Source organism: Nyctibius grandis, chromosome 2 (genome assembly GCF_013368605.1).
Source record: "Nyctibius grandis isolate bNycGra1 chromosome 2, bNycGra1.pri, whole genome shotgun sequence".
NCBI classification, from domain to species: domain Eukaryota; kingdom Metazoa; phylum Chordata; class Aves; order Nyctibiiformes; family Nyctibiidae; genus Nyctibius; species Nyctibius grandis.
This window is the reverse complement of record NC_090659.1, coordinates 4,902,652-4,915,921: the sequence shown is the minus strand read 5'-3', so window position 1 is coordinate 4,915,921 and position 13,270 is coordinate 4,902,652. Positions and strand designations below refer to the sequence as shown.

At 40.3% G+C, this 13,270-nt stretch overlaps 1 protein-coding gene across 3 annotated transcripts in view; it reads left to right on the top strand.

Annotated features, from left to right (window-relative positions):
- Nucleotides 1–13,270, top strand: part of POU2F1 (POU class 2 homeobox 1) — a 123,611-nt gene that overhangs the window by 69,531 nt on the left and 40,810 nt on the right. For all 3 annotated transcript variants that reach the window (XM_068423421.1, XM_068423412.1, XM_068423429.1), the window contains exons 2-3: nucleotides 5,096–5,161; nucleotides 12,184–12,284. In XM_068423421.1, coding sequence (XP_068279522.1) covers nucleotides 5,096–5,161; nucleotides 12,184–12,284 — 167 coding nt within the window. The remainder of the gene's footprint in view (nucleotides 1–5,095; nucleotides 5,162–12,183; nucleotides 12,285–13,270) is intronic.

Below are 13,270 nucleotides of genomic sequence, written 5' to 3'. Positions count from 1 at the left end.
CAGGGAGCGCTTTCAGTGTACTCTGCAAATGAATTGTTCATGGACTTCAAAGTGCTGGCTGCTGTGCTAACGAGGGGAGATTTGCATAAGGCCCTAATCAGGCGCATACTGATTAAGCTTCATTATGGAAACTGCCAGCTGCAATCTTTGTTTCTATTTTATTACAAAAAGGGGAACTTTTCACGCTTCAGTCGCCTTGACAATGTCAGACACAGCTAGTAGGAGAGACTAAAACTCCACAGAGCAACTGAAGTTTCCCTGTTCAGTTGAAGATTGCTATGGTGTAACCGAAGTTGTATTTCTTCCCCCACCTCCCCGCTCCCTTTCTTGTTCGGTCGAGAGCAGTAGTGTAGATTTGCTAGAAATTGCCGTTCTCCCTTTCCTTGGACTATCTGAACCTGTAGAGGATACCACAGCAATGCTGGACTGCAGCGACTACGTTCTAGGTGGGTACCAGCTCAGCTCTTTCTTATAAGCGTTTAATATGGAAATAGAGGCGGTGAGGTTGACTATGCATAGAGGCTTAATCACATATGCAGAGGCTAGAGGAGGTGTTTGTAAGGCTGAAGCTCACCAGTGAATCAGCAGCAAGTAGCTGCCTGGTAGATAGATAGATCTGTACCAGGGAAATACAGGGTTTATTTTTTATTTCTTGTTTCCCTCGCTCCAGGAGAATTTGTCTCCTCTGTGCTGGAGAGATTTGCTGCTAGGCTTGGATGATATTAATACAGACCTTTTGCTTACAGGATTTCAGTCTGAGAAGCATTTGGCTTTTAAAAAACACTGGACTTGACTTGCATATCCGTGTGTTATGAATTTTAAAGCATTAAAATGAATGAGAGAGAGTCCCAGTCTCACAGAACTTAGGAGCTGTATTGAGCCATTCCCCAACAGAATGTATATTATCTGTGTATTTTTAATGTAATAGCAAGGTTCTTCATGCGTAGTAGAAAATAAGGTGGAGTCCACAGTGGTTGCCATTGATACCGTTGCAAGCTGTGCCTAAGGTTACTGGGATAATGTGTTTCCTGCGCTGAGATTCCACCAGGACTGCAGAACAGACATGCCATCATTTCTTCTTCGTGTCTTTTAAAGTTATTTATAATAATGTATCATCCTAATTTTACAATAGGTTTTATTTATTTTCAAGGCTCTTTCCCCAAAGCTCAATGTACAGATTTTTTTCTTATTATTCTTTTGATTCCATTATATAAGCTCACGTAAGAACTTACATGCCAAAGAGAATATCTTTTTGCATGGTGATTTTTAAAGCAGACATCTGAATATTTGTTCCTGAATATGAAGTGGGTTTTTTGAAAATTAATTTCTAGTGAATGCTTGGCATGTTTTTACTCATGTTGAACTGTGTTTTTTCCATATGCCTCAGTGAATCATTTTTGCTGGTGCTGATGGAGTATTAGGCAGTTTCACTTTAATGGGTGAAAGGAAAGAGTTAACGAACCTTGTTAAGATTTTCTGTGTTTTACTAGCTGTGTACAGTCCCTAATACTCCATGTTTGTCCAGCGTCCGCTGCTTCTTTCTCTGAATACCTTTTGAAATGTTACCGGGGGTGTGTGACAGCCTGGCACAGCACTGCCGTGTGACACCCTCAGCCCTGCTAGTGGAGCAGCACTACTGAATGTATTCACTCCCGAGAGTTTGATTTCAATCATGCACCTGCTGCTTTCGATCCTTCCTTCTGTGGAGTTTGTTTTTAGATAATGTTGGCAGAAGTTGTAGCCCAGGGCCTTTATTTAAAACCCAAGTAAGACCTAAAGGAAAAAGAAAAGGTGAGGGCCTTATGGTCTGGTTGTTTTAGCCCCACTTCATTTGTTTATTCTTTGAACTTTAAAGCAGAAATCGTATGAGCATGTATAAACCAAATGATCTTTTTATTTGACGTATAATGAATCCGTCAGTTTAGTATCCTGCGGATATACGTCGGTTTTGCTGGTAGCAGTTTTGTGCTTCAGATGCATGTCATACCATTTGCAATGGAAATAGCGGCATTGTTCGTGATGCTTTACATGCAGAAGGCCCACAGATTAAACGAGAAATAGTCAGCTGGTGAAATAATGGATGCTATCCTTCCTTTGAACCCGAGCAGTACCAGAAAGATGTTTCTTCATCCAACTTGCTGCTTTTTTGCAATAGCAATGTTTGACGTCTTTGTTAGGGATGAATCTTTACAATAAAATGGTCTTCGTTTAGACTTGCTTTTGGTAGTTGAGTAAACTTTGTGTGTATGTCTAGTACTAGGAAACACTGAAAACCTTTTTTAAAAGGATTTATTTTGCAGCATAGCCTGAAAGAAAAACGTGTCTTGGTTGCTTTATGAAAATAGGTCTGTACAGTTATAACACTGTCCTGAGCAAACTTGCTGGTCACGCAGGAAGGTTTCTTGTATGAGCCTCCTCATACAGAGGGGACGGTCACTGTGTTGCTTGGAATTCTGCGCACAGGACAGTTGCGTCCTCCCTCCGGGTTTAGTTTGTTTATTCTACCATTAGTATCCTGCACGGTGGCTCTAATACTTCAGTTTCTGCAACAAACTAGCACAGGAGGCCCTGTGTTGTTTTTCTTGCAAGAGCTTTCTGAGGTGGTTCAGTGAATTGGAATGGGCTGCCCAGGCAGGTGGTGAAGTCACCATCTCTGGAGGTGTTTAAGAAAAGACTGGACATGGCACTTAGTGCCATGGTCTAGTTGACAGGGTGGTATCAGGGCAACGGTTGGACTTGATGATCCCAGAGGTCTCTTCCAACCTGGTTGATTCTGTGATTCTGTGAATGGATCCCATGTTATTCAGAGATGATCTTCTCAACCCATGCTCTTCCCTTCTGTGGTCAGTGCTGTCATAAGGTCAGGCTTTCCTTGTGCCCTGGGCTTAAAAAATGCATCCCATGTCCGATAGCCCCATGAGCTAGTCTAGTTTCCACAGCCAAATGTATTGGACTTCTAAGCCCTCTTTGGTCATTTGCCTGTTGGATGAGGACTCTTCATGTTTGTGTCCAAAGAGAAGTCTCCCATTCAGTGTTCTCTGAACCTAAACTAATTTCAGTAGCCAGCTGTGTGTCAAGGAAGGAACTAATGCTGTTTCTCAGTTGAATGTTGCCTATAATCACTTTAAATAAATGTGCTGTTGCCTCAACAATAAACTCTATTTAAGGTACACACAACTTCTGGATAGAAATGTACTTGTATTTGTTTTACACACAGATCTATCAGCAGGGAGGGGCATATCAAAACCAAACATTTCTGTGTAGTCAGTGGAGCCATGTTCTGTTTCTAGAGTGTGGACCGTGCTATGTAAATGTGGAAAATGACAAAATAAGGAGCCAAGAAGCAATAGGTTCTGTATCTGCAGCCATAGCAGAGCTCTGTCCTTCAAAACTCTGAACTTGTAGCTTGAGTCTGCTAAGCAGAGGTTGTAAAAAACAGGGCAAAACTTGCAGCCTTGTGCTGAAGTGTGGGCCAGCAGTGCTCAGCTGGAGGGTTTCTCCTCACTCACTCCCCCTTTCACAAAGCAGTTTAACACATGTCTGCATCTACACTAAGAGTAACGTTGATAGTTCAGATCTCTTTTACACATGGCTGACGTTTGAGAGATTTTAGCATAGGCATAGGATCTTTCTGAGCAGAGCTGAGACTCTGGAGAGGTTGAGTGAACTTGTCGGGGGAAGATTCCTGTTTGTTACAGTCCTCTGGGTTTTCTAGGCCCTGCTGGGTTCAGCTGCAGCAGTTGTTTACATGGAAAATTACATTTGTTTTAAAAATATTGATGCATCTTAAATTGTGCTTCCTAACTGCTTATTGGAGTTTTTCCAAGGTTGATGTCTTTTATCTTTTCTCTCACACATGCTGCATTTCTAACTAGTTCCCTCCTCTTCCCAGCCTGCATTCCCAGACAGGCTTCATCATGACTTCTGTTTTCATTCAGGCCTTGTCCACCTGCTTCGTTCCTCCTGCCTTGTGCTTGTGCTCCTCTGCTGCTGTCACCCCTGGTTCTGGTGGCCTGAGGGTGGCAGTGGTCTCTGGGCAGCAGACAGTACATAGCAATAGTCCTGCTTCTCGTTTCCAGCTCTCATAGACTGCCACGCAGTGAAGTGTCTGGGCATTCTGGAAAGTACCTGGGGGAAAGATGCAGCAGTTAATGCTGTTGCTGTATTCTTCTTCAGCCCGTTGGTATTTTGGAAATCACTGCTTTGATGAAAGTACATGACAGAGGTAACCTTTTAAGCACCTGGCAAGAGAATATCCTGGAGTAAAGGGTCCATTTTGAGCTCATTGAACTTGCATTTAACTGGTTATGGGAATGGAAGAATGCGCTTAAGGATTTGCTTACGCTTCATTTTATGAACTGGTCTGTCTTGAGATTCTTTTTGTAATTTTGGTTTGTGATAATGCGGCACACTGAGGTCAGTAGCGAGGAATTAGGAGGTAATAAGCTGGAGAGCTGATGCTATACACAGAACATCTGTATAGATTCCTATATAAGGAAACTATATTCTCTGTCTGCCATCTGGAGAGGCCCTCTGCGTGGCACTATATTCAGCTGACAAGCTTTGAAACCAAGAGCAGACTTTTCAATAGATTCATCCAGAGGGAGAAGGAAGAGGAATTATTTTATATTTGTATGGTTTTGCGTGAATATATACGAAATATGAAATATCTTAATATCAGTGACATGCCTGTAAAATAAAAATGCAGTATTAGAAAACCAGCATATATTTAATTATAATGACTGAATTTCTTTTCTCTTTTGGGGGAAAAAGACCAACACAAGAATAATATAGGCCATGGGGGTCAGGCTTAATGTTTTTGAACCTTGATGTAGTCATTGTTCCTTCCTCACCCCGATAAGAGGGGAATTTCACGTGTGGGAATAATGACATACAAAGTTTTGAAACAATATTTATCTGGAAGATTCAGTGTTGTGTTCTGCTTCTGATAATTCCTTTTGTGTTGTAATCTGAATTAGAGTAAAGTACATATCAAATTCCTGATGTTCTGTACTTCCCTTGGATAAGAAGGTATTAATAGCTTTGGGCTTTTTTTTTGCTGTATTAGTTTATCTTTATTTCTGTTTTAATGCAGACTCAAGAATGAACAATCCGTCAGAAACCAGTAAACCATCGATGGAGAGTGGGGATGGGAACACAGGTAAGAAATGCTGAATTGGTGCACAGATGTTTTCTGGTGGAATTGAATGGATATTAAAAGCAAAGTTTCTTTACCAGTTTACAGGAATTAAATTAAAAAAAACAAAAAACAAAAAACCAAAAAAACCCAAACAAACAAACAAACAAAAACCATCCCACACCTACTGTTTTTAGAGAGTTGAGAAGACTTTGTCTTGTCATTAACCCTACTGTATGCAGGGTATTGTTCACACCTACTGTATCAGAGCACTACCCACACTTGGTGTTTAGGATTCCCCTTCCCCACTTCCTCTATCTGTAATGTTTCTGATATTACGGAAGGTCTGGTGGCACTAGCTCTCCATAAGTAGTCTCATTTTTTCCTGGCAGAACATACCTTTGGCACCTCTAACTTCATCATTTATTTGTGGGTTGAAAATTTCCCTGGCAGATGTGGGCCACTGGCTGATCGTGGTTCCATTTTAGATTTCATTCAAGCTCTCACAACAGTTCTCAAGAACAAGGCAAAGGGAGAAAGCATCATTTCTCAACATGAAAAAAACGTTAGCTGGCTTTTCTGTTATTTCTTCGTGTGTTAGAACAGAACTTCAAGATTTGGCTGGGGCAGAATAGCCTTTATGTCAGGGCCAATGTGCCTTTTGGCGCATCCTTAAAATGTGGCCAAGTTCTAAGCCATTGAAGAAGCTTGTTAAGCCACTATAACTCAATCATGCTATCTCATGCTTTAATTCCTTTCTGGACGTAATTTAACGTTCAATTTGGAAGCAAGAGATGTGACAGTTCTGAATGGGAAGTAAATAGTTTAACCTAACTCAGAATCTTCTCTGAGCTCAGAATAGCATTTGGGAAGAGAAAATTTTAATGAGAAGGAACTTGTTGCTTTCAGAGAACTCTAGCTACCTGGTATGAGGAAAATTATTTTTCCTCTTCTTGGTTCAATAAGAGATTTATTTTAAACTCTGGAGTTGTGATAAAACTAACAATTTATTTCATTTTATGCTGCTGTCTCCTCATCCTTTGTGCAAGGCTTTAATACAGCTAAGAGTGACTGAATGTTCCCAATACTGCTCCGAGAGGCTGGATGTTTTCTGCCAATGCATGGGGTCTGTTAAAAGGAATTCTGCTCGCTTACTAATGTGTGTTTTGTTACTGGCATCTCAGTTTTTATAATTTCCGTCGTGTTTGTAATAGGAGAGGTATCAATTCTTTTTATGTACAAAAATGATTTATTATGTATTTGATACTGGTTTAGGAGTATATAAAACATTATTTCAAAAAACATACGGGCTGTAAATATTTCATAATCATAAACAGCATCAAGAGAACAATGGTTTTAAATATCCCTATAGAATCCATGTAGCTGGAGGGTGTGTGTAAACTTCTCAGAAAATTCAGATTTCCTGCTTCGTACGACCACAGTTCCCTGCGTATGCTTTCTCCAAAGAGTGCACAGAATCACACAGAATCACAGAATCAGCCAGGTTGGAAGAGCCCTCTGGGATCATTGAGTCCAACCATTGCCCTGACACCACCATGTCAACTAGACCATGGCACTAAGTGCCATGTCCAGGCTTTTCTTAAACACCTCCAGAGATGGTGACTCCACCACCTCCCTGGGCAGCCCCTTCCAATGTCTAATGACCCTTTCTGAGAAGAAATTCTTCCTAATGTCCAACCTGAACCTCCCCTGGCGAAGCTTGAGGCTGTGTCCTCTTGTCCTATCGCTAGTTGCCCAGGAGAAGAGGCCGACTCCCATGCATTCCTGATGCGCTTCCTTAAGTGCAGCTTTAACTAGCAGTTTCACCTAAACTGAGCTCTTAAAGAGGAGGACTTGGTTTGTTCAAAGGTAGTCCATTATCACAGAAGTATTGCATCTGCTTCAGCAGAACCCTGGCTCTGCTCTCCTAGGTAAATACTTCATGAGTGTGAAGGTGGTGGTCATGGTATAAGGAAATTGATGGATTGGTGCGTTCATCACAAAAGGGGGACACAATGTCTGTATTTTTTTTATACTCTAATACTAAGATTTGTTATTACAAAGTTTGACTCTTACTCGTATTTGAACCTTTTGCAAACATTACTTCTGTAATTTAAATGTTCCCAGTCATTCCTGTCAGTTCTGTTGCCTGACTTTTTAAATGATGCAAACAGAAATAATCTAGAATTTTTGAGGACCCTTTGTTCTGCAGTCATTGTTTTGTTTTTAAATACAGTGCTCATAAACCACTGGAGGTAATGATTAATTGCATTTGTGACGTTCTTTGGGGGCTCAAGCATCAGTTGCATTAGTCAACTGGCAGATGTTAAACCCTGATAGGAATACTTGTGGAGTGTAATTTTAGGCTTCTGATCAGGGTACTTAGATTATGGTTCTGGGCTCTGTGCATACTTGGTGAAAAGAAGTCAGCTTTCAGCTCGGATGATAAGGAACTGGAAGTGCCATTGATTGTCTGGGGAGCGTAGGCTCTGAAGCAAAACGCGTGAAGATGATTTTTATAAACACTCAGAGTTCTTATTTTTGTAACTTTCTGTAACTGTCTATTTTCCAGTGACATTTGTAGATCACTTGGGTCTGCTGTGTAAGCACTACTAGTCTATCTTTTGAACCTCAGTGAATGTTTGTTTGGGTCATTCCTGTTTTAACCTGTAGTAAGCTGATGCAACTTGAAAATTTTAAGAGAAATTACTGTAGGGCATAGAATTTACATTTGGCAGAGCTAGTGTTCTCAGGAAAAAAAAATACAGCTGCCACTGGTAAAGACGACTTAACATCGGTAGTTCTCTGAGCTAACAGCTAAGTTTCATGGAAGTTAACAAATTAGGGCTTTGTATTTCTAACTCTGGCTATTTAGGGAACATAATAAAGACCCCTGAATACATTCGTCACAATAAAATGCCTGAAACAGATTTTAACTTTAAAATTTTTATGCTAACTGGTCTCCCCTTTTAAGCATCCGAAAAATCAACTCGTGTTTCAAACGAATTAACAACAGAAGAGTCTTTACGAGTGCAAGAGTTGTTGGATGGCTGTTTTCACAAGAACAGGAATTGATCAGCTGGTCGTCAGTATTGCAGAATTACACAAATCTTTTCCAACCTTCGGTTGTGGGTGGACAGTCTACTTAGTATCTACTGGAAAAAAGAGAGAGAACTAAGAAGCGTGTCTTACAGTAAATGAGTAGCCCTTTTGGTTTCCTTTTTATAGGTTGCAGCATAGAATTTTCCAAAGCAACTCAACTTTTTTTTTGTTTAACGCGTATTCTTTTTTAAAAGCTGTGTGAATACAGTACTGTGAAAGCCAAGGTTATAATGTCTATGGAAACTAGTTTTATGACATGCGCTGACATATCAGCAAAATAATAATTTTTGTAAACGTAGTATTTGGAAGGATTCTAAGGATTCTTGTTTGCATTGCTTCATCTCCAGAGACTGATTTTCCAGTTTCCATAAGAAGAAAGTCTATAGGAGAGTGGGAGAGGGACCACGAAATACTGTTTATCGGGTAAAATTCTGGGCAAATATAAATTCTAAACTTCTTATTAGTAGTGTGGACAAGGAATCAACAATTTCTGAGTATTAGGGATATCTCTCTCTCAATGCACTCACAGAGAGAGAGATGGGGAAATGTACTGCTGGTGCTCTGTCTCCCAGAGCACGGTGCAGATACCCGGTCAAGTTAGTTTTGAAATCTTCCTCCTTGTTTGCCTTTCCTTCCTAAGTCCTTTCTTGCACCTTACTCGACATCTCCCCAGACCTGTAGTTCCTCACTCCTCTTCCTTTCTTATGCAGTTTGTAAACTCAGACTAAATTCTGATGATTATGATCTTGGATTTTGAGCGTACGTTCTTCTGACTGCAGGTGCGATGTTACCTTGCCTGCTCCATTTTGTCATGCCTTTACCCTCTGCAGGTACAATTCCAAGACAGCGTAAACTAATCCACGTTCAGGGTGTCCTGGTACTTAGTGTTCTCTTCCTTTCCCTGGAGTGGCACTAAGTGAGACGGCTCAAAGATATGATTTGTCTGAAAATTAATTGCACTTAGTCTTCATCCAAACCAACTCCATGAAGTAGATAGCCACAAGGCTGAATTTATGCCAGAATTTAAACGTGCTTAAGTTGCATTGGACTTGGGCAATAAGGGTGAAATTTCATCCTGTAGCTTGATTCAGTCTTAACGACTTGCTGGGTGCAGGGGAAGCTTGTTTCCCTACTACCACATCTCTGACCTCCCTTGCTTTGCATTATCTGCTGCTTGCTGGGCCCTAAGATAAGTTAATTAATCTCACGTAACTGGCAGAAAACTAACTTGACCAAAAGAAAAAGGGAATAGTTCACATGAATAGTTTTCTAATGAGTTAGAAAGGTGAATTGGCTTACTGCTGTGTCCATGGACTACCAGAAGGGGCAGGAGAGGGACAATGTAGTTGGAACTAAGAAGAAAGGGGAGATAGGAAAGGGAGACTTCCCACTCATGTTTTTTTTAGTGTTGGTGAGCTGTTAGATCAGGTGTAGCAGTTATGGGAGCTGGGATGGAGATGGAGAAGACACAAATACTTGGGATTGCTAACATCACAATACTTGTGATTGCATCTGCCATGTCTGTTAGTCACCGTGGGTTTTCGCATTTAACTCTTATCTTCAGCAGAAGTGGCTTCTTTCATGTCCTTGCAATATGCTGACCTGCTTCTGACAGCTCCATTTTCCAGTCTCCTTATCAGATTTTTTGGATTCCACAGGAGTGGTGTCACATCCTTATGAGCACCTTAAGAACAAGGCCTCTCATATGCTGGACTCAAAGTTCATTTTCCCTGCTGTTCTTCAAAAGACATAGGCATCCTGTGATAAATGCAAGCAACCTGGGTAGCATTCCTTCCAAAACTAAGGCTGCATCCGAAGGGGAAGAGTCACTCCTTCCAAATACCAAAGAAAGCTTAAGATGCAAGTAGAACAGAGAGTGAACAGGTGTGGTTTGGGTTTTTTCTCCGAGTTTGGTTTTGGGAGGCATGGGAAGAGGCAATTGGAGTCCTTCAAGGTTGAATTTAAAGAAAATGTTTTCTCTTAGTACCTGTCTAAAGTGGTTTTGGGGACCCATGGAGATTTTAAGCTTGGTCTTGGAACTTGCTTTGTCCAAAACTATCAACCCTAGGAGGCTCGTTTCGAATTTCCATATTAAGACTCAGCAGAAGCGCTAACTGGAGCATTTCTTCTGCACACATGTGCTGCAGTGCTGTTTTAATATGGTGTCATGATTTGAGGCTCTTTCTGGAAGATAGTTAGCTAGAACAGCTCCAGCTATTTATTTAAGGTGAGGCTTCCAGCTAGTCCTCTCAGAAATGGATAATTTTTTTTACCCCTGCAAGTTTCCAATTGGAATGAGGAATATCTACCTTACAGTAGGTTTTCTTATCTGTATGGGTTTTTTTCCTACTTGGGGGTCCCTGACCGTAGGTTGAAAACTGATTCAAAGCATCTACTTAAATGAGGAGGTGGTAGATTGAGACAGGAATTATTTTTATTTATTTACCTAATCGTCTTCCCACTCCCTTTGGCCTTCTGCATTGAGAGAATTCTGCAGTTTACTGGAAAGAATGAAAGTAGATGAGATTCTTCTAGCTCTTTCCAGCAGACCTTCTTATCTACCTTTCTTTGGCGAAATGCAACAAAGTTGCATTAATTCAAGATCAATTTGGACCAGTGATAGTCCTTCCATTCACTTTGGATTGGAATTTTAGACTCATTAAGCTAAATAATTTTACTTAGTTTAAAATTTGAATATTTTTAACATGTCTGTGGATCTTTGGCTGCACATATGTCTTTTAAGACTGTAAACCCTAGCAGAAAGCACAGAATTAAAAACTTGAGAGTAGACCAGCTCTTCCCCCACAGCACCCCCACCAAAGATGCATCAAAGGGCCACGTTAGGTGTACCTTACATGGGTGCTAGGAAGTTTGACTGTCTGCATTGTATTTAATTGAACAGCAACCCCATTTTTGGAAATTTTATCTGTGTAAGCTGTTTGTAGGTAAAAATAGCAATGTAAAATATTGGATAGTGTATTTTACTAATCAAATTTTACTCCTGCTTGCTTTTGCAGATGGTTCTGAGGAATAGCAAACCCCTGTTGTTGTTTAACAACTGTGACTCTTTTGCTTAGTAGATAACAGATTTTTATGGCAAAAAATGTAGATGATGGAAGGAATCTTGAAGCAGGAGTTAGCTGAACACCTGTCCATAGGCACTGAACAAAATCTGATTGTCATGAAGAGTAAACATGCAAGTCTAAAGCTGGTTTTACTTCATTTCAGTCACGCAATTTTTAAGGTTGCATCATCTGTTCTAGAAATTCCACACAGCCTGATACACTCAGAGTCTCCCTTCTTGTTATTAGCCACTGTAAGTAGTAATACCCAACATACAAAATGAGTTGTTGGTAATCCCTAATGTTGATTTTATCATCTCCCCAGAGATGATTCTTAAAATTTTGTAGGTATAGTTCCTTGTGGCAGAAGAGAATTCTGTGGTAGTTTCTTGTGGAAAAAATATTGGCTTTTTTTTTCCCTTTCTCACAACTAGATTATTTGGGGATAGTTTGGGGATTTTCACATCTTCCGAGCTATTTAGGAAGAAGACAACAAAAATGTAGGAAAATAATAATTTTTTAGGTATATGACCGTGGGTGAGAGCAAAAGCAGGCCCAGGCAGTTCTTATGTAATGAGAGCTCTGCACAAATATTAATGGGAATGTGGAGATCTCTTTTATCAAAAGAGTAAAACTGTGGCCCATAACTGCTGTGTATGTGCAGTACTTCTGGTTTTGTCAAGTATTATTTTACCTGTCTTTAATGAAAGGTGACTTTATATGAATCTTGTTCTTTCCACTTTCTGAACATTCTTGTTACTCTCAGAGTATTTTTCTACTACGTAGTATTGAGAGAATAGCAGGAGACTTAGAAATATTAATTCTTATTCCGTTTCATAAAAGTAATAAGTAATAGTTCTTAATCTCTCTCTCTCTCCCCAGGCACGCAGACAAATGGCCTGGACTTTCAAAAGCAGCCTGTGCCTGTCGGAGGAGCAATCTCTACAGCCCAGGCCCAGGCCTTCCTTGGGCACCTTCATCAGGTAAGAGAAGACCCATTTCAAAGTAGGAGAGACTTGGGCAGGTACGAACGCAGCTGCTCTTCTATGTTCTGTGTTTTCTCTTTCTCTGAATGATGAGTAGTCATGTAAAGGAACATATGGGTAGACCACATGCTTAAATAGCTTGGATGGGAAAAAGTTCTTATGGCACTCACTTCATTGCATGAGGCTGCAGAATACGTCAAGATAGGGTGAGACCTATTTGGAGGAAGTAGAAGGTCCCTTTTTGGGGACTTGAGAATGCCTAAAGTATTTTTTTTTTAAACCTTAATGAGGATACCAAATTGAAAGGCAAGGTGAAATCTTTTTGGTAAAGGATTGTATTGGCCCAACAGCTGCCAAGGTTCTGAAACTTTCACTGCCTAGTTAAGAAACCAGAAGTGATTCTGAATGGTAGTCAGCACTATGCTTCAACCTTTCAAGCTCTTACACATTAACTAGAATACAAAGTGATCATACTTACTAAGCATGTATGGTTTGTGAGTTTTTAAATTTTTTTAAAGTTATTTCAAGGACCTGTTTGTCAGATGATATTCAGGCTTCTACTACTGTCCCTCTGTTCTGCTGCTGCCCTGTTTAGGGAATCAAAGCTGAACTTCAAATGCAGGCTGAAGCAAAATGGGGCATCCCTAGGTGAAGAGAAGTGTAAGGGGCATTTTTATAGTTTTTTATCTGTTCGTACTTAGTGTATGAAAACAAATGTTCTAATTTCTTTCCCTTCCTCAGCACCAAGTTTAAACTTTAAAATACTGTACCTAATTGGCTGACCTTGAATGTTTGAGGTCTGAGGTTGCACAGTTATTGTGGTATAATTGACGTACTGAAGCTTTTATACCCTCTTTTAAGAGCTCTGAACTGCCATTTTATTGTATAGAACATTCCACATGTCTTGTCACATAATTACAATTTTCCTAGTAGATCGGGTTATATAGGACCTAGGGAGTGCCAGTGTTTGAATTTGCTGGACA